The sequence below is a fragment of the Myotis nattereri genome (assembly GCF_964212035.1).
Source record: "Myotis nattereri genome assembly, chromosome: 8".
Taxonomy (NCBI): Eukaryota; Metazoa; Chordata; class Mammalia; order Chiroptera; family Vespertilionidae; genus Myotis; species Myotis nattereri.
In genome coordinates, this window is record NC_138083.1 from 89,976,181 (window position 1) to 89,998,354 (window position 22,174).

A 22,174-nucleotide genomic window follows, 5' to 3' on the forward strand; every position below is an offset into this window, starting at 1 on the left:
CAGTTTTGCAAAACTCATATGGATATTGAATATTTTATTAAAATTTTAAAAAATGTTTATTACTTTTTAAAATTTTTTAAAATTTAAATTTATTGGGGTGACATTGGTTAATAAAATTGTATAGGTTTCAAGTGTATAATTCTATAATGCACCTTCTTTATATTGCATTTGTGTTCACCACCCAAATTCATCATATATTTGACTCCCTTTACTCTTTTCTACCTACCCCTCTTTCCCTCTGGTAACCACCATATTGTTGTCTGTAACTATGGTTTTTGTTTGTCTTGTTAGTTCATTTGGCTAAACCCTTATTTTTAATTTGCTTGATATTAAAAATTCAAGATTCTTCTGGATTTTAACTACATCATGATTTAATTTGACAATAAAGATATTTTGTTTCTTTCTTTCCAGTCCCTATAATCTTTCCCCTCTACTTTTGAATCACTGGTAAAATGTTAAATGCAATATTGATAGTGAGCATCATTATTTCTCTTTTTCATAGAAAAAGCTTTTAGTGTTGTACCATTAAATATGATATTTTATTTCTGGATTTTATAGTTTGTATAAAGTTAAGAAGTCTACTCATAATTTACTAGGAATATTTATCATGAACATATATTTTACTAAATATGTCCTATACATTGAGAAGAGGCATCATTGTACCAAAGAACAATTCAGAAAATGAAGTTTTATTAGGAATGGTGGGAATTTGACAAGCAATATGATGTAATCTGGGGGCTCAGTTCTCACACGGACTGTCAATGCAAGGATGGATTTTAGAAAAATTGAGTAGTGAATGGATGGCATTCACTCGTGTATTCAAGAAATAATTACTGTTTTTGCTTGTCACTGCCTGACCTCTGAGCATCACACATTAATTCAAAATTTGTTATTTAATTAGTTCCATATCCAACTAATGATGAACAATTTTTGGTGTAGCTTTATAATAAGCTAGGTGCAAGCACATGTCTTAAGAGATTGAGTGAATTGGCATGATGGCTAGAAATAAGTTATTAAAATATTGGGGTTATGCCTATAAAAATGATGTCTTTAGTAATTGACTCCTAGCCCTTCTTTCTGAAAGTAAATAGACATCAAAACCAATTACCTATTAAGGTCACTCCTAAGTGTGTAACAGTAAAGCTCAGTCATGTATCAGAGGAGAGTGATTATATGTCTAAACACTCTGAGGGTAGACGCATCTAATTAACACCAATGTCACAATATCATAAAGGTACATTATTAATTACAAGGACCTGAAGACTTTCCCATTTCATACCATTGGGTTTTATTACCCAACCTATCAATATTTTAGCTTATGTCCATTCTGTTTACAGCACAATGTTCAAGAAAGACCTGTCAAGTCAGAAACTTCTGAGGTTTCTTGCATATTTCGCCAGACCGTGGGGCAGAGGATACCAGCGGTTGTAACAGACACTGCAGTGCCATCTCCATATTTTGCCCTTTTCCCTTATCATTTTTGTGCCCACACACCCAAATTCTAACTGCCAGTGCTTGTGTTTCTCTATTCATTGGTGCCACAGCCACTTTGCCCGTCTGTACAGCAGGCTCAGCGGATTCTGTCCCCAGAGGCAGCCCTTAACTATTAACTGGTGGTAGCTTTGTCTAAATACACAATTTCCCTCATTTCTGGGATGCTTTAACTCTGCAGTGTCTGAGTTTAACTGCACGGGTTCCCAGGGTTTTCTCCAGGAGGGCTGAGGCTCAGTTGCTCATGTTGGTAATTGTCTGATAGCTCACATGTCATCGGCTGCTTTCTCTTTCCTATCTCATCTCCCCAGGCCCCACCAGTAGTTCCTTCACTTACCCTCCCCCTCTAGATGGCCCTCAAATTCTCTTTCAGGGCCTACCTCTGGGTGAACCCAATCTAAGATGTGATCCAAAGAAACCGACAAACCCACATCAGTAATTTATCAAGCAGAAACTGGCATTTATTTTTAAAGGGATATCTACTAATTTGATTGCAGAGAAATAGTTTTCTTTGAAAATGTGACACATTACATTCTGGGTCCAACCAGATATGAACCTCAGTAAGAATCAAATCTTGACATTTTGAGCAGTTCTGGAAAATGAGTCAGGGCTGTCCTAGGTTTTGTCGGGGGGAAGATGACTGGAATACACCAAGTTTGTCATAATTCAGCTTTGTTTGTAAAATCGAGAAAAGTAAGTCCCAGGGGCAGCTGAAATTTGTCTTATTTGAACTCAATCACCAAGCACATGCCCAGAAACTGGTATGATTTTTGAACTTTCTAACTCATCTGCTATTCTCCATTTGTAGTTATTATACTTGAGTTTTTCCAAGACATTTTATAATGAGATTTGAATTTAATTGATTGCTCAGGGCCCTTTTTCCAATTTCTTTTTAAATGTTGCTTTACTAAACTGCCTAAGGTTTTTGTTTTATGTTTGTTACTTACTGGCTACCAACCTGTTGCCGACAAACCAGGGAGTAGGAGTCCCTCGGAGTAAAGCTAACTATAGGTTACAACAACCACTCACTCACCTGGGTTATTTCAGAAGCTTCCTAACTAATCATGATTCTGTGATTTCCTTCCAAGAGTTTCAGCACTGCAGGTAGAGTGGCCTTTTAAAAATACAAATCTGAGCAGATTTGTAGAGTAAGTCAGCGTTCTTCCCATGGCCTGCTAGGTCCCACGGTCCCACCCCTTGTTACCTTTCAGGCTGCATTTCTGCTTACTTTCTTTCACTCTCTCCAGCCACGTGGGTCTCCTGCTTCTTCCTTGAACACCCCAAGTGTGTGCCCGCCCAGAATTTTTCCTGATGAAGAACACCCCTCCCATCCTGCTCTCCGTAGCCTACGTGCCCTGCTTTATTTTCTCTTGACCACTTACTGCCATCTAACTCACTATATATTTTCATGTTTACTGTCAAACCTTGGGCCCCTCCATATCCTGAATACAAGCTCCACGACAAGACGGATTGTTTTGTTCACTCTCATGTCATCACTGCTTGGCACAACTGTTAGGCATTCATCTGCTGTGTGAATAACTAAATGATGAATGAATGAACAAGTTGGTCAAGGACAGAGTTTCTGAGGAGATGATACTTAAATTGCTACCTAAAGATGAAAGGAGGCAACCAGATGAAAACGAGGAGGAAAATGCTCCATGCAGAGTGCATACCAGTTGCAAAGAAAGGTCAAAGCAGTTCTTCAGTCTGTTTCTTCTCACCTCCATCACAAATTATCCTAGTCCAAGCCACCATCTTTCATGCCGGACCAGGCAGGCCCCTATGGGCTATTCTTGGGTGTGCAAAGAAAATCCATTGCAATTCTTAAAATAGAGAATTTTTTTAAAAAATATTTTTTATTGATTAAGATATTACATATGTGTACCCTCTACCCCCCCCCCCCCCCCCGCACATCCCCTCGCCCCCCCGTTGTCCGTGTCCATTGGTTAGGCCTATATGCTTGCATATAAGTCCTTTGGTTGATCTTTCCCCCTTGCCCCCACCCTCCCCTGCCTTCCCTCCAAGGCCCGACAGTCCAATCAATGCCTCTCGGTCTCTGGATCAGTCCTTGTTCATCAGTTTATGTTGTTCATTATATTCCACAAATAAGTGAGATCTTGTGGTATTTATCCGCTCTCCAGTTCCATCCATGCTGTGGCAAATGGTAAGAGTTCCTTTTTCTTCTTCCTCTTCTTAAAGAATACCTTTCAGCATTTCATATAATGCTGGTTTGGTGGTGATGAACTCCTTTAGCTTTTTCTTATCCGTGAAGCTCTTTATCTGACCTTCCATTCTGAATGATAGCTTTGCTGGATAAAGTAATCTTGGTTGCAGGTTCTTGCTATTCATCTCTTTGAATATTTCTTGCCACTCTCTTCTGGCCTGCATGGTTTCTGTTGAGAAATCAGCTGACAGTCGGATGGGTACTCCCTTGTAGGTAACTGACTGTCTTTCTCTTGCTGCTTTTAAGATTCTCTCTTTATCTTTTGCTCTTGGCATTTTAATTATGATGTGTCTTGGTGTGGTCCTCTTTGGATTCCTTTTGTTTGGGGTTCTCTGCGCTTCCTGGACTTGTAAGTCCATTTCTTTCACCAGGTGGGGGAAGTTTTCTGTCATTATTTCTTCAAAAAGGTTTTCAATATCTTGCCCTCTCTCTCCTTCTGGTACCCCTATAATTCTGATGTTGGTACGCTTGAAGTTGTCCCAGAGGTTCCTTACACTATCTTCGTATTTTTTGAATCTCTTTTCTTTTTTCTTTTTCGGTTGGGTATTTTTTGTTTCTTTGTATTTCAAATCTTTGACTTGATTCTTGGGATCCTCTTGTCTGCTGTTGGATCTCTGTAAATTATTCTTTATTTCAGTCAGTGTATGCTTAATTTCTAGTTGGTCCTTTTTCATGTCCTCCATGGTCTCACTATACTCCTTGAGGGATTCATTAAATTTATCGGCGGTTTCCATAAAATTCTTGACAAACCTTATAAACGTGGCCTTGAACTCTATATCCAGTCGTCTGCCCTCCTCCGTTTCTGCCAATTGTGACCTGTTTCTTTGTCTCCACATTTTGGCTGCTTCCCTGTGTTGATAGAGTGGCCCTGTGCGCCAGATGTCCTGTAGGGCCCAGTGGCTCAGCCTCCCCAGTTACCTGGGGTGGACACTCTTGGTGCACTCTTGGTGCCTTGGTTGTTGTAGGATCACTGGGAGGAATTGACCTCCAGGCCAATTGGCTGTGGGAAGCAGCTGTGTCTGAAGTGGGAGAATGGTCCCCCTCTGACCATTGGGTACAGTGGCTCCTGGATCTAAGGAGGTGCTAATTCAGCCCCTGCCTGAGGCCACACAGCCGGAGCCACGAAGAGGCTCAGCTGTGAAGCAATGCAAGCCGCTGCGGGGCCCTGGGCCTTCCCTTGGAAGTTCCGGGTCTGCCTGGCTGGGCTGTAGTTAGGTACATTCACATGCAAAAGCCTCTGCCGCAGCCTGGGTGGGGCGGGGTCTCAGGGAGTCAAAGGGCGGAGAAAGCAGCTATGGTGATTCTCCGCGCCCGGAGTCGTGCGTCTCAGTGTCCCGGTAACGGCTGCAAGCACCTCTGAGGGAAAGCCGCCCTCAAGTTCGCCCGCTGCCGCCTGACAGACCAGCCTCTCCCCGTATGAGTCCTGGGTCCCCAGAGACTTGTTGGAACCGGAGTTCAGAGCAGTCGGGAGCTTGTGATTCAAAAAGACAGCTGCGTCCTCAGGTGCCACCCCCTTCCCGTGCGCGCGAGCCGCGTACCTCTGCACTTCACCTCCGCAGCTCCTCCGGCTCTCAGCGTGCTTTTCTTTTCTTCTAGTTGTAGAAATTACACTCAGCCAGCCTTCTGGTTGGTCTGGATGATGTTTGCTCTGACCTTCGCGGTATTTTTCAATTGTTGTGTGAGGCGAGAATTTCCCGGTGTTTATCTATGCCGCCATCTTAGTTTTTTCCCCAAAATAGAGAATTTATTTAGTGTAATTTATATTTCCAAAGGCCACCTGCCTCATGTGTAGAAAATTATTTGAAGATAAATGGAAGTAAAGAGACTGCTTAAGAGGCAGTTCTGGTAGAGTGGTGGCGGGTGGGGATGGAGAGTATTAGGTGGACTGAGATATACGTTGGTTATAGAATCAATAGGACCTAGTGGATCAAATGTAAGGGGTGAAGAAAAGGATGAAATCTGGGAGAAGTGCTTAGTTTCTGGCTTGAACAATGGGTCAGTGAGGTCATATTCACTGGGATGAGAGTATTTGGGTGGTAAAATGATAAGTTAAATTTTGAACATCTTAAACAGGGGTTTGGATGAGCTCTCATAGAAACAGTGTAGAATGTTGAGAGGAGAGGTCTTGGGACCAAACTTTAGGGGAATATCACCATTTAAAAGGTGAGTAGGCGGGGAACAAAAATATTAGAGAATGACCAATACAGCATAAGTAATATTCTGAAAGGAGAGTGTTATATATAAAAGCCAAGAAAGAAGTGTTTCAGGGAAGAGAGAATTTCAGATTCTTCCTGGAAGTTATGAAAGACAAGGACAGAAAAGTGGGCCTGTGTTTGGCAATGTGTAGGTCTGGGACAAACTTGACAAGGGCCATTCTGATGGACTGATGGGTGCGGGTGGAAGTCTGATGGGACATGAGAAAGAAAGGAAAGCAACTGTGCAGGAGTCTTAAGAAGTTTGGTGAAACAAGTAAAGTAAAAGGGAGGTAGTTGGTACAAGGAGGGGTGGCGATGAAAATGCTGCAGGAGAGAGAGGGAGAGAGAGAGAGAGAGAGAGAGAGAGAGAGAGAGAGAGAGAGAGAGAGAGAGAGACTAGGGAAGGAGCAAAGTCCTGGAACACAAATGGGGATTGTCTTTTTATATGAGTAGGACACTGACTCCATTGTAATAGGCGGGGAAAATGAGTGTGCGTACAGGTGGATGTGTAGGTTTCGCAGAGGAAGATGAGTGGATTCGAGATTGATGACTTGTTTTCTCAGTAAACAATAGGATTAGATCACCAACTAGGAATGAGAAGGAAAGAGGAGGTGTGGGAGGTTTGAGGACAAAGAAGGCATGGAATAGTAATGCAGTCTAATGAGAGGGGACGCCTGTCACAGAATCAGGATTGTAAAGCTGCCGGAGATGTTACTCTGTGATTGAGATCCTGTGCTTAAAATGAAAAAGTCAGCTCACTCGAATCATCTGTTTAGTTGTTTGTGTGCAGACAGAGCTGGAGGGTGAGAGATTTGGGATATGTAAGTGGGATAGCAGGGCCAGGAGGCCCAAGGTAGTCACTAAGAGGTGACTAGAGTAGGATTCCGAAAGCCTGATTAGATAAGGAGGGGCATGAAGCTAATAGCCAGTGAGAAAGTGGTGGGAGTCCAATGAAACTCATGGGAGTTTTGATGAAGGGGAGGAATTGCAACAATTCCTTAATGACTTAAGCACGTGAGCTGGGACGATAAGGAGGAGGTAAAAGGGAGGCAGCCGAGGTGCTGCCATGCTGGGTTATGATAAGGAAGGGGGTGGCTGAGGGGGAGTGGGGAAGATGGGGGTCTGGGGACTAAGAATTGGGTGTCAAGTGCCTCACCTATGTGGTCATTGAGGTTCCTGTGAACACCCTCAGAATCGGAGAAGTCTGCGGCCTGGCTTCCGTGGCCAGAATATGAGTCTTCAGTAAAAGGGGACATTAAGACAGAGGTCAGTACATGGCACGTGGAGAAGAAAGGGCGGGGGTATAAGCAGATCCCATGTGTCTGAAAAGGCTGAGGTTTTGTGCAAGCTGGAGGCGATAATGGTCCAGAAAGTGGCCAGAGAGCAAAGAGGAGATGTGCCCCAACACAGATGAAGGGGTCTGACTTCAAATGCAAATAAAAAGAAACGCCATCCTAAAAGCAATGAAATGCTAGTGTACACAACAGTAAAAAATTAGAGTAGCAAAGGAAGAAAGAAAGGAAAAAGCATAAAGATGCTAAAAGTACAAGCTGTTGGTCATGGACTTATGCGTGCGGGGCTGTAGCGGCTGTGCTCCGACATGACTAAGCAGCGCTCCGGAGACATGAGCTCGGGAAAGGCAAGAAACGGTGAAAATAAATGTTAACAGTGTGAAGCGTTAAAAAATTCTTCACTTGTCTGGGCTGAAAATAACAACTAGCTTTGCTAACCTCTCATTATTCCCCAGCCCCCTGACAACCCAGGAAGGATAATAAAACAGTGTTAATCACTTTATTGCTTCAACATAACTCTTTGGAAACTACAAACCAACTTAAAAGAGCCAACAGGTGACCAAGCAAGGAACTGGTACCCAAATCATTCACAAACGTTATGTTGAAACTGGAAGGCAAGCACCTTGTTTTAAGCATTATCAAAGATCACCATTAGAGTTTTAAAATATTTGTAAAATAGCAAAAGAAAAACTAGTTAGACTAAGTACAGCTTAGTGGTGAAGTGTGTAGTAATTCTAATATAACTACATGGAGAGACTGTAGGTAAATGATAGATGACGGTGTTAAACGTATTTGATGGCTAATAGGCTGATTCACTCATACTTCTGTGCTAACACAAATGGAATAACCTGGAACTGGGAGACAGATTCTGTTTCCTGGGTGCTAGTCATCTAGGTGGACTGTGTACTCCGTGCAATGTGAAGCAGGTCTTAGGAATACTAAAAATCCCCAAAAGGTTGGAATTTATTAAATGGGCATGAGAAAATGAGGCAGTACGTTTAAAAGTTTATTGGGGTTTCAAATGTCTTTCCCAAATAGCTATGGCCATTTTAGCCAATGATCATTACACCCTTAACCTCCTACTAAATTGGCTGACATTCAAATGTTGATGTAATAATTAAAAACATCAAGTCAGAGTGAATATGTAATTTTTGAAGCTCTATAATTAAAATTCTGTCAGAACATTACTTGAATGAAGATTATGAGACTAAGAACTTTATACATGAATATAAAACATGTTCTGATGAAGACCAATACATAGCCCTGAATACAGACCTTTTTTTTTTTTTCTATAAATGTTTCAGGGCAAATACAGTTAGATCAAGTAACCTAGAGGTTAATGATACGTAGCAGATATATCTGGAATTCAATGCCAAAAGAGCTCAGGATGGTATTTTGGTTGATATTAAATAATCAAATAAATACTTATAATGCACTAATTTTTGTCCCCAAGGACTGTCTCTGTAGAAGTCAGATACTTTGTAAACTTTAAACGCTGTTTTGAACTATGTATACGTAACATTTAAATCATTATTTCTTCTTTTTTGTTAAGACAATTTGATCTGAGATCCAGCTTGCGATGTGGATTTGAATGATGATTATTCCCTTATAAAATAAAGTCTACTTCTTAGGTCTATGGGACAACCTAAGGTCTATGATTCAGAATAAAGCACCTAAAGGGAAGACTGGAATTCTCCCCCAAAGGCTGTTCATTGAAAATAACATGCCTTCAAAGGACTGTTATAATGGTTGAGGTCTTAAAAGGCAATTTAAAAAATGTAGGAATAAAAGGAATATCAATGTGTAATCCTAAAAAAGAACCCCACCCCCCAAAACCCCCCCAAAACAATTGAATTTGAAAGTATCTTCCTAGAAAGATCGATGAAGAATACTGCTATTTTTTCTTGTATTTCCATGGTTTTATGTAACTGATGGATCTTAATATCAACAGTTATTAAAGATGGTCACTCTGGCATTTGTTAGACAACCTAAAAACATACCTGAAGATACCAGGAGTCTCAAGAAAACACTTTTTTATGACATGTCATATCAAAGGAACAAGTAAAACTACTTGTGACCACTCCCTTTATTAACTAATAATTGATTAATAATTATTTTTTTCTTCAAACTCCTGGGTCCAAGTATACTCAAGTATATTTGAATAATTGCCCTTTGACTTTATTTCTGGAAAAATGATCCATCATTAATGGAACCCCCAAAAGGGAGAAAGAAATAAAAGAAAGACTCCCAGTGAATGACTTTATTTACACCTCTGCATTTGGCATGCTACAGAACATCACAATTTTACCAGTACATAGTCAACAGAGTTCAAATAAGATGTATATTGTGGCTTTGAAAATATTGACATCATCTGCTATAACATAGAGCAGAACAGCTATAGGTAAAATAATTCATTCCCCAACCCCTTTTGACAAGAGTTGGAAGTTGAATATTCTTTGATCTGTAAAACCTTGGGAAACTTGAATAATGGGGGGAATAATCCTTACAAGATGTTGTCATATCCAGTTTTATTTTAATGAACTCATATTCTCACTGGATTTAGAAACGAAAAAAAAAAAGTTCCTTTACCATGCAATGGTAAATTTACTTCTGGCTAACAATGCTTTGATTCTATTTACAGACCTTTAACCAGGTAATACTGTATAGCAAACACACAGAAATGTACATTACTAAAATTTAGAGCTAGAAAAATATGCCATAGGATATAATTTGGAATCTATAAATTGGAGCATGTGTAAACCAAGAACATATTGACAAATCAAATCAGAAATGTAAAGTTTATGCTAGTGCGAAAAGTCAGTTGGCAGTGGGATAGGATAATGAAATGGGATTGTCTAGTACAATTTCATTTGTGTTAACACAATATCATCGACTCTGTTAAAAGTTCCTAGTTGATCCCTTCAAAATAGCAGCAGAGGGCTGTTCAAAAAAGTAGTAAATTCACTTCAAACTAACAGTGCAGTATTACTTGACGGAACAATTCTAACTTACCCCAGCAAACATTTTACATGTTCTAAACACTTTTTAAGGATAACCTTTAAAAATTTCCCCCAAAGCTTAACCATGCAGCTCAGCTTAAGTAAACCATTTTAACTGAGGAGCTGTATAGTAGAGAGCTGAATATAAATGAAGAACACTTAACTAAACACACAATCTGAGAATACAGCGCAGTTCCCGCCTGCTTCCTGGGGAGGTGACCTGCCGCTAGAGAGGACAACAGTGCCACGTGTTCTCTGCTTCAATCTGGGAAGCACACTTGGCACTTTTCCTTTCTTAAGTCAGAGCTGCAGCAGGGAAGGGAGACATGGGTGTGAAATCCTGCCACCTCCCCAGTAGGCGGTATCAGTCACTATTGCATCTACACTAAACACAAACTAGAAGCAGGAAAGTCTTGACAGAAGAATTCTAGCTGCAGCCCCATCTCAAGATTCAGACTCAGAGCAAATGGGCCAGTTTACCCCAAATGGACCTCGCCCTGTGGCCACTCTCTATGGAACTTCCCTCCCAGAAAAACAGTCCCTCATCTGCGGGTTGTCTGACCCAGTGCAGTTATTAAGGTCGGAGCGCTTGGTGGCTTGTGGACGTGGCTGTGGTGCCAGATTCTTGTTTCTTTAATGGTTAACCGTGGTCTGACTATGTGGTTGGATTTTTATTTATATTATCTATGAAACTGACAGGGCATTTGGCACAAATTTCAAACTGTTCCCACATACACGAACACATAGTGCATGTGTAGTTCTTTTTAAATATTGCAGGAAGTGGACAGCAAGTCAAAAAATAGCAAGAGATTGATGCCAACTGCCATGTGAAGGCCAGCGCTTTTACCTGGCTGCGTTTTCTTTCTTCCACCTGCTGGAGATGCACTGCAGGCCACACAGACGCACAGAGAATGCTGTCTCGTGACTCCATTGGGACTAATACAAGAAAAGAGTGAACCCATGCTAAGGAGACCTCTTGCCCAACAACCCGTTTCCAGCTGTTTTCCTCCTGGTGGTTGGAGGAAACGGTGCTCCACACTTTCCTTAGCACCTGGTTGCTCATCACAAATCCCATTGTCAGCTTTTTGGGGGTGGGAATTGGAGCTAACGCTCAATCCCTGAGGAAAAGTGTGCTGGGACCCTGGCTACTTAGTATATTGCACGGTACTGTACTTGGTGATTCGACTTCGGGCTGTGCTCGGGGAAGTAGATCCAAGGGTCTGGCTAAAGTGATGGTCAGAGGAGCTCCTCATATGGCCGATGGTGGCTGTCCCCCCCATGCTGCTACTCAGGCCTCCGCCTCCCCCCAGGCTGCTCAGCCCGAAGCCACCACCACCTATTCCAGCTTCACTGCCAACCAGGCCACTGCCGACTGTGCCACTGCCACCAATGACCCCCGCTGGGCCACTAAATCCAGTTACGCCAGAGCCAGACATAACCCTCTCGGTCACAATCACGTTGTGGGCGTTGGATAGGTCGGGGTGCACACTCAGGCCGCCCATCATGCCAGAAGTTGGCCGGATTACCCTTTCTGTCACTACCACGTTGGAAGACTCTCTGGGATCAGGGATGGTCAGAGTGGTGGGTAGACTTGAACCTGGAGCTATTATCCTTTCTGTCACTATGACGTTTGACCCCTCTCTTAGGTCAGGCACCTCTAGCATGCCATGCAAGTCGGCACCAGAGATGGGGCCGACCACCCTTTCTGTCACCACCACGTTGGAGGCGTGCCGGTTGTCATGGATGTGGACAGAGGGCTTCAGCGTGCCAGAGGTGGCGTAGGACTCAGTCACAGTGACATTACCATAGCTCAGGGGGTCAGGAATGGACATAGGATGCTGAACACCAGGGCCAGAGGGGTAGGCACTCTCAGAAATGACCGTAGTCGTGCCATAGCATGGGGAGATGGGTGGGCGTCCGCTAGCAACGGGCTCTGATCCCTGCTGAGGGTAAATCGGTTCAGTGCTCTCAGGCCAAGGGAGATCAAAATCTGGATATGATTCGACATTTTTCCCCAGGCTGATATCTGCCAGCTTCTTAAATTTAGGCCCCAGTGTATCCAAGAAACTGTCATCAAAGTCTTCTCCAATGAAGCTACAACAGCCCACAGAGCCAGCGGGGGAACCCACACCTTCAATATCATATATGAGCAGACAGTCATTGGACGGGCGCCCTTCGTCTTCATCGGCATAAGCATATGCTTTCTAAATTTGCAGAGGAGAGAGAAAATGAAGTCATGAATACATATTTAACAACAATAGAAGTCTTTATCTTAAGTTTTTTTTTTACAAGGCATTACCAAAGAAAAATAGAAAAAACAAAATTCTAGCCTCTACTAGAGGTGTTCTAAAAATCATATAACTGCATGAAATAATTTTCTTAGAAGTTATTTTAACTGTAATTCCAATAATATATCTTGATTTTTAAAATTTATTTAGGTGGACTTTATAATGGTGTACTTTGGACACAAAAGCACACACACAAAAAATCACATGAATTATTTTGTAACCAAGTTAGGAGGAGGTACTTAAAAATGCTGAATTTGAAGTACACAAAATTGTGCTTTTTTAGGTTTATTTGTACAAGTGGGATTGGTAGGAAAGAGGAGTTGGAGACGTGTATTCACAGGGGTCCATCTGTGAATAAGCTTATTTGCCATGTGAAGGGATTTAGACTTCATGCCATAGGCAAAACACAGCTGGGAGCCGGTGGCTGTTCCTGAGTGGGGGAGTAGCAGGCCTTGGTGAGAGGGTTAGCTATAGTGTTAGCAGCACCATCACCCATGGAGGCTGAGAGCCTGGTGAGGAGATGCCTGCCAAAGCCCCCGGGGAACAGTGGGAGCCTGGGGTACAGCAGTGGGTGCTAGCTAGACGGGGAGGAAGGCATGGGACAGAGCCCTTACCTGGCAGAAGTAACTTTCCATAAAGTCCATGTTCAGACCTTCTCTACATTCCCTCATAGAATTTCTTCTTAATGTTCCAGAATATTCTTGACAGATCTCAGGTTCTCCTGATGATTTAACTCCATCCGCTAGTTCAAATCCTGTCATTCTTTCTTCTCCTTCCATCTCTTGCATTTCTCTGCCACCATACTCATTTGTATAAACCCCTGAAAGTGAAGGTTTAAATTTACTTTATGTAGTTGCTGTAGACTAAAAATTAGTACCTTACTTTTATATATAGTTCTTCATTTAAGTATGCATTTGTGAGCAAAGTAAAAAGTAAAAAAGAAAATGATACTGAAATACAGGAACTATAAATATATTCAGTTCAAAATAATAGTATCAATTAACTTGGTAACTTGGTAATTATTGTTAATTATTTGTTGGTAACTAGATGTTGAGCTAGAAGCAAGGGGCTGCATAGTGGTTACAAAAACCTATGCTTTACATATTTTTATTTAAAAAATTTTTCAAGTACAGTTTACATTCAATATTATTTTGTATTAGTTTCTGCTGTACAACATTGATTAGATTTACAGTGCTCCCCCTGATATTTCCAATACCCAACTGGCACCATACATAGTTATTAAGAGGACTTTGATTTTAAATTAACAAAAATTGGGGGAAAATGACCTACATTCTAAAAGTGAAATGGTATAAGAACACCCCAATGTACTATATTAGAAGCACAGGGCCCCAGGAGAAGCCCAAGGACCACGCTTTCAGAGAAGAAGCCATGGCGATGGCGAGGGGAAAGGTCTGCCTGGGAGTCTTGAATCTGCACGTGGATGTGAGGGTGAATGGAAGCCTCGCAGTATTCTCAGCAGGGGAGGTAAAGCCATGGCCTGGATTGTGGAGGTGCCGTGGACAGGAGCAGTGCTGACAGGATAGGTGTCCCATGCTTTACTATTTTAAATATGGTGATTTTAGGGACAGGGCGTTTCCAGACGGCTGTTACTTTGGTGCCTTTCACTGTGCTTTGTGGAGGTCTGTGTAAATATTTGTAGACTTAATGAGAGACTCAATGTATAAATAAAGTCTTAGAACTGATTGGATATCAGTGAGCAGGAAGATATAAAAGTTTCTACTTTTGACGTGGGAGGGGGGCGATATTGGTTTGATTTTAACAACAATGGAGGCATGAGGAGGAGATATGGTTTTAAATACTAGCACGTCCATGCTTTGCATAAGGTCCAGTTCTACAAGTTATAAATTTTCCTATACTTCTTCCATTTTAAAGAGTCAAAGTGGAAAAGTCATTATTACAAGTTTGAGGAATGCTGAGAGAAAAATAAGAGAATCAATATGTATTTACCTTGAATAAAAGAAAAGATGGCACAACTCTTTTCAAAGATATGAGGTTTCTAAAAATCAGTTGTTCTTTTTATTGGAGTCACAGTTATTCGCGTACTGTGAAATGCTCCTTCTCCCTGGGTTCTGCCTGGGAACTGCCCTAGACCTCTGTCGTAGGGCCGGTTGTACCGACCGTCTCACCCATGTGCCTGGACAAGCTCCACCACGTGCACACGCCTCAGAGGAGAGCGTTAAAAGGTGTTGATAGTGTCTCCTCCACTTACTTTCAGTCTGAGAAACTGGACAAATCTTTCAGGTCAACCTTTAGGCTGATGCTGAGAATGGATGCAGTTTTTAGTTTTGTCATGATGACAGCGGAAGCCAGCATGATTCTGAACCATTCATGAATTGTGGAGGTGGAATCTAGTCTCAATAAATGAGCACAGATCTATTGTAATAGAGTTGTTCTTTCATTCTAATTAGCACTTTTGGGGGTACATAAGATTTGCTTTACTAGACAAAAAATAAACCACAAAAACCCGTGCCCAAAATAGACTTGTGATTACAACTCAGTTATTCTTTTCTATGTATAGGCATCCTAATCAGGCCATTTCCTAAGCACTCTCTAATGATTGAAGAAGATGTAAAAAATTCAACACATAAGAATAACAATTCCTGTAGGTTTTCCCTTTCCATTTAATATGTAAATTAGTCATTTTAAAAGGAATAATAGAAACAATTTTAAAGACAAATATAATAATTGAGAAACAGTGAGTATGCAAAGAGAGAACACAATTCCTTCTGAGTCATTTGAGTTGTTAAAATAAAAGGAAATTGTACCTGAAGTGTCAACACATTGGATTATATTCCCTCCTGGTGGAATTTGTGGTATAGGGATGGTGGTGATAATCTAAAAGACAAGAAACAACATCTTCCCATTTGTAACGACTCTTTTCTTTCTCTAGTTACCCATTGGGTTAGTTCTCAAATTATCTCCGATGCTCTGAAAGAATGTTACTGAGGAAACTTTTGAGATCCATGTGAAACCGGAACTGCATTCAGAAAGCCTTCCCTGGTTACGTCCATCTAATCTGCAGGTACCTCTGCTTTCTCTCCAGTGCCCCCCGTGGCTAGCATGCAGAACACTTGAGTTTAGGTGACTACCACAGGTCATTTCTTACAGATTGGCACTTACCCCAGGCTCAGGCCCAGGTCCTTCCACTGCCCACGGATGCATTACCCCTTCTGAACATTCAGGAACAGGCTCGAAGCCGGCTCCGCCACCAGGGGCGCCTCCACAGTCACAGCAGATCAATAAGAATGGGACCACTGGGGGTGACAGGAGAGGAATATTGGAATTAGCAGAGGGGCCACAAAAGAAAAACTTGCTTTCTGTGATTAAATTTGAATCCCTAATATAACCCCATTTGATCCTAAAATTATTATGAATGTTATAGAGAATAAACTGTATAATGGTGAGATACTACAATCAATGTGCGCTTCAGTATACTAGATTGCAATAAATTTTAATTTGTTATTTCAGATTCAGGTTACAAATAGTATCATACTATGAACACAGATGATTCTTCTCCCTGATACTCAGGAAAATAGGGAAAGAGAGAAAAAAGAAAACTGGTAGGCCAGTCCACATGTTTGGTGTTTTGTCTTTATTTTTCTCCTTTCACACATGCCTGCCTTTTTATTTCAACAGTAACATCTTGTTCATGCTTCAAGCAATTATCCTCTTTGAGGCTCTTATTTGCCCTTCAATATCTTTTCTTGAAATTACTCAGGCACAAATAGAGAATCTTACGCTGCTTCACACTGTCTTTTACTCTCAATCAATTAGAAGTTTCTAGCCCAGAGCTTCTTACATAATATGATCTTAAGTAGCGATTTGGAATGAATGGGTGGATGAAGAAAAGGATGTGCACATTTTTTAAACAATAAGGAAGGAGGGAAAGAAAAAAGGAAGAGGGCAGGTGGGTAGGGGAATGGAGTAAGGATAGTGATGAGAGAGAGGGAAATGCTGGGCCAGCCCAGGTTCCAGAGACACGAGGGAAAGTCTGTGCACTCTTCTCAGACCTGCCTGTACCTTCCCACCCGCCACCTGGAGGACAGTATGCTGTGTCCTGAATGTGTTCATAGGAACAGGTGTTAATGAAAAGCTCCACACACAGGCATTCCCTGTAGGCCAGTGGTTCTCAACCTTCCTAACGCCGCGACCCTTTAATACAGTTCCTCATGTGGTGGTGACCCCCAACCATAAAATTATTTCCGTGGCTACTTCATCACTGTAATGTTGCTACTGTTATGAATCGTAATGTAAATATCTGATATGCAAAATGTATTTTCATTGTTACAAATTGAACATAATTAAAGCATAGTGATTAATCACAAAAACAATATGTAATTATATATGTGTTTTCCGATGGTCTTAGGCGACCCCTGTGAAAGGGTCGTTCGACTCCCAAAGGGGTCGCGACCCACAGGTTGAGAACCGCTGCTGTAGGCTTTCCTGGCCATTCCAATCAGTTGTTTCTCATTGTCTTCTCTGCTCCGATAGCAGTGGGACCTGCCTATTATGGGACTTCCTATCACATTGAAATTGAATGCGAAAGAAGTTTTTATCTTCCATGGCCAAGCAATTGGATTTTTTAAAAATCTCATAAATCCAGCACTAGACATAGAAGTATCTTGATAATTGAACACAATAAGAATTTTTAAAATGCATTTTATCAAAAGATCAGAAAATGTCTCCCAATTTTTTTGGGGGTGGGGGGTACCTGCAGATTGGCTGTTAAAGTACTTACATCCTAGGACCAAGAATCCCATGACGAGCAGTCCAATGCCAGCGGGACCAAAATGTACATTATCTGGAAACATGGGCACGCCTATGGGTTCTCTATCATACCCATTTGTTACACCTCCATCGACATTGCCATTGTTGCTTTGTGTGTCGACAGTGACTTCACCAGTAGTAAGTTCACCTGTACCACCACCAGTACCAGTTCCACCTCCATTGTCGGTGTTATATTTTGGAGTGGTTTCAGAAGTTGTCCAGCCAGAACCTTCAAGATCAATATTAATTGTACCAGTACAAGTTCTTTGAAGACCATCTGTAACAAGGTTCAAAATGGAAGAAATCATTCATAAATTTAATGTAGTTATTGTTGGGCAATACGAAACTATTTCCTTTTTGCATCAATAGTTATTTCAATGTCTTTATCCCACTCATTCAGTAACTTCCCCAGTTCTCCCTTGCCGGTGACTCCTTTTGTAAATCAAACTGTTATGACGGTTAGTGCTCCTGAAAAACTGTCTCGTGTAGAGGGAAGCGTGGACAGTAAACACCACCTTGTGTCTGCATTGGCCAGTGCTGCGTTATAAGCTCTGGGGAGGCATTCCTAGACTACTGTTTGTTTGTTTTTTTGTTTTGTTTTTCACATTTCTTATATGAGAGCTAGATTTTTATTTTTATTTTTTTTGGTGGTTTTATTGTCTTTCTTCTTCAATTATGTTTGTGCTTTTCCTTTTATGGGCTGACAAAATGAACAGATTGGGAGGAGGTTAGTACATCATTTCTACAAAAATTTCTTAGTGAGAAAGCAGCATATTCCCAAACTCACAGCCACCAACCACTCACGGGAGAGGAAACTGGTGCTGTTGGAGGCGGGGAAATTTTAATTTCAATAAGAAGGTGAAATACGTTTGTTTCACAAGCAGATATTCCAGTGTGCTTCCTTCTTGTCCTTCAAAGTTTCAGTAAGTTACTGTGTTCCTTGACTGAACACAGGGGTAGGGAGATTTGCTATTTGTTTCAACTTAATTGCTCTACCCTTGCCGTTTATTTCATCTAACCAACCAACCAACCGACCAACCAACCAGTATTTCAAAACAATGGACTAATTTTTGAGTGCATTTGATACAAAAGGTGGTGCATCAGAATCCAGCAGCATTTCCATGGGCAGGCGCCTGGGGCTGAGCTAGCGCTGTAGTAATGACTACAGAAGGGCGCAGGGTCGCTCTGTGGTGATGAGTATGTCTTCTGTCTCCTTTGTGGCAGTGTATGTATTCATACATCTGTCAATGCCTGTTATCGAGATTGCTTTTGATATTTATTATAGATAATGCTAAAAGGAACTTCAATGTGCATTCAGCCTTTTATATTTAGGGATTTTCCTAAGGTTATTGAAAACTGGGTAAAAATAAAGAAATGATTTTGTTTGACATTATTGTTCTTAACTCAATTACATAAATGTAAGCTCTGTTGTCAGACTTTGTCCATTGATGTAACCCTAGAACCCAGTACAATGGCTGACATTTGGTTAGGATTCAATATATAGATTCTGAGTAAATGAATAAAAAAGTCCCTGGAAGAATGTAACAGAGACAAGTTTAAATCCAATCTATGATATCAAATCCCATAATGTTATTGGCTTTGGTCTTATTTTTATCATTTTCATCACCTGTGATATTTATCCCCCTTTTTGATGAGAAAAAGGCATGCTTTCTGTTTGTGATAAGCCTAACAATGTTGTAAACAAAGTTTCAATTTTTCCTTCATGTCTCCAGTGAAGCTTGATTTTGGATGTAAAACTGGAGTCAACTAGCAATTTTCTTAAGGTCATTTCAGCACTGAATCAAAATAAGCTTTATCTTTAAATGGAATCACATTTCTGTTTGCAATATATATGTTTTAAAACTACTCTTATTTTGATTAATTGTGGAAAAAACATTATAATTTGGTAAAAATTCTGAATTGTTGAATGACTTTAAAGGAATGCTATTTATTATTTTTTACACCTGCAAAGCAAGTGGAAATAGTCAATCTGTTTTTAGAATAATTGAATGAGGAAGAAAGAAGGAGAGGGAGGGAGAAAGCAAAGGAAGTAGCAAGCTTTGCTTAGAAGAATTAGTCTCGAGGCCCTCTCCTCCTTTAGGGACCAGCCTAAATTAATTTTAAAAGTAATATAAGCATGCTACCTCCAAATTGCTCAAACAAAGTTGTGCATCAATTTTCCAAAGATTATATAAAGTTAGCTTGGCTTCTGGCCTATTTGAGTATAATTTTATAATACATATAATTTAAAAATTGCAATTATTTACATTAATAAAGAACTAACATTTATTGAAAGTCTAAGTCAGGGGTGGGCAACCCCTGGCACGTGTGCCAAACATGGCACGCCAGAAACTTTTGCTGGCATGTGAAACCCTCTCTTATAATCTTCCATTTACAATTTTTTTCTTATTAAATCTTTATTGTTCAGATTATTATAGTTGTTCCCCCTTTTTCCCCCCATAGCTCCCCTCCACCCAGTTCCCACCCCACCCTCTGCCCTTACCCCTCCCCCCCCACTGTCCTCATCTATAGGTATACGATTTTTGTCACCGAGTCAAAGGTCACACACATGGAAACTGTTGCTATTTCCATCCGCAACATGTCCCTATGCTCGGAAAGGTCTCTCACGACTTGTTCACGCTCTACTCAGGAAGGGTGCGGAGCCACGTTACGGCTTTTTAAAACAATGTATCCTCTTATGTTTAAAATGAGGATTTCGATACCAACACTGAGGAGAAGCAACACTACAGCTGCCCTCGCCCCTCTCGCCCTTCGGGTGATAGTTGTGCGTGGGGCTGCGAGCTGGTTCGCGGGCCATCGACAAACAATTTTTTTCTTAATATCGACTTTTTTATTTTTCAGATAAATTCAGTGTAGGTGCATCTTAGATAAATAAATAATTTTACATAACATGTATACATTAAAAAATAAATGTATTTTTCATCATCATATACTGTGTTTTTGTCGCTCGAATGAATTTTATTATTTCTTCAAGGTTCTTCACATACGTACACCTTAAGAGATATCAAGTAGGCGTAACATGTTCTCAAAAAATTCGGGTTGGCACGCAGAAGAATTTTGAGTCAGAGATTTGCTGGTTTTGGCACGCACTCACAAAAAGGTTGCCCACCCCTGGCCTAAGTGCTTTACATGTAGTAACTCCTCAAATCCATATTGTTATTGTTCCATTTTGCAGGAGAAAAGACTGAGGGGTAAATGGGTTAAATGACTTCTCTACAATCCCGTATCTAGTAAGTGATGGCACAAGATACCATCCAGTCTCTCTCCAGAGCTCATGGTCTTATCCACTAAGTTATACTGCTTTTCCTGTCATTAAAGATTTGGTTCTGTACTAGCCAATATGATAACTTTTGTTGAAAAAAGCATTACTTTGAAATACAATTAAAATATATATTGAAATTTTAGAAGGAAAAATGTTAAATTGATCTCTTACCGTCTATAGATAGAATTGTTCCTTGGTATTTTCCATTAAGCATATTATATTGTTCCATGGTAACTTGATTTCTCAAAGTAATAATGCCCGTTTTTGAGTCAACAGAGAGTAGGTCAGCTGGATTATTTCCCATTACGTATCTGTATTTGAAAGATAATAGTATAAATTAATGTCAGCTATCTAAAAAGCAGAGAGAAAGAGATTTTATTTATAAAACATGTCTCTAGTCAGTAGTTAGAATCCCTGAATACAGTTTTCAGTTATTAGATACACTTTCTCCTTTTTTCAGGGCAGTCCCAGCTATTTGAAGACATTTGGAAACAGACAAAGCTGTCAATTTAAGAAAACAGAATGATTGAGCAGCTATTTCCGATGGAATGTCTCTTATGCCACTTGGTTGGCACAATGATCCTTTGATGCTTGCGGTCTCATTTTCATTTGGTTTAGGAAGCATCGGAACTTCTCTGGAAGACCCAAATCCTAGGACTTCCTGAGCTCATTAGCAATTCTAAATTATTCTCTTACCAAAGAACTTATGTCTTCATCAGCTTGGCCATCATCCCCTCCCTATTTCTACTCCCCTTCTCCACATACACAATAACTAAACAGGACTTCTTTTGAATTCCAAACTGCCTAAGTCCTTTCTGATGCTTCTGTCCTGCTTTCAGTTGTCTTCCTCTCCTCATCTTTCACTTCCATGTCTTTTTTTTTTCTCATTTACATTTGACAAAAGAAATACTGGTTAGCAACTCTCTGTCTCAGGGATGGTGCTAAACTCAGGGAATAGAACTTTGAGAGGACACAGGGGTGGGTGTTGGGATTGAGGGATGGGAGGTGACCTGTCCTCCGTGAACTACATCTGCGGGGTGAGAGTTTATCAGTAATGGTGGGACAGTGCGATAAGAGCTGTAACACAAACACTCACCTGGTGTGAGAAGAATATGGAGAACGCACTTTAAAATCTAATATGTGAGATCTTTCCCCCATTGTTACTCTTGGTCACAAGCACATGTTTAAAACATATGTGCACATATACACATATTTTTTTTATGATCAAGTAGAAATATTTGGATATACAGAGTTACAAAAAATTATACAGCATGATTTTTCTTTAAGTCATTTTTCATGCCAAAGTTATTATTGGCCAATACTAAGTGCTTATTAAAGTGAAGAAAATAACTAAATCTAACTGGATTCAATCTGGGCAAATTTGCAATGGGAAAATTAGTTCATAAAATTCCGGAGTAAATTATCTTGGGATGTGGTAATCAGCTAATTGGTCCATAAAATATATAAACACAGGAGTGTCAAAGTTTAAAGATACAATATTTTCACATTTTGCATCTTTATACTTTCACATCTTATATGTTGCACAATCTTTTATTTTTTTTTGTAAGTTAAGCACTCTAAATTAAGTAATAATTCAGTAGCTAGTACTTTTTA

General features: G+C 40.6%; 1 protein-coding gene across 1 annotated transcript in view; it reads right to left on the minus strand.

Annotated features, from left to right (window-relative positions):
* Positions 1 to 11,346: 11,346 nt before the first annotated feature.
* Positions 11,347 to 22,174, minus strand: part of DSG1 (desmoglein 1) — a gene marked incomplete at both ends in the record, with an annotated part of 29,776 nt that continues 18,948 nt past the window's right edge. The window contains 6 exons of the mRNA XM_081097744.1: positions 11,347 to 12,405; positions 13,104 to 13,309; positions 15,276 to 15,345; positions 15,631 to 15,764; positions 17,249 to 17,554; positions 20,732 to 20,871. Of these exons, the coding sequence (XP_080953870.1) occupies positions 11,347 to 12,405; positions 13,104 to 13,309; positions 15,276 to 15,345; positions 15,631 to 15,764; positions 17,249 to 17,554; positions 20,732 to 20,871 (1,915 nt within the window). The remainder of the gene's footprint in view (positions 12,406 to 13,103; positions 13,310 to 15,275; positions 15,346 to 15,630; positions 15,765 to 17,248; positions 17,555 to 20,731; positions 20,872 to 22,174) is intronic.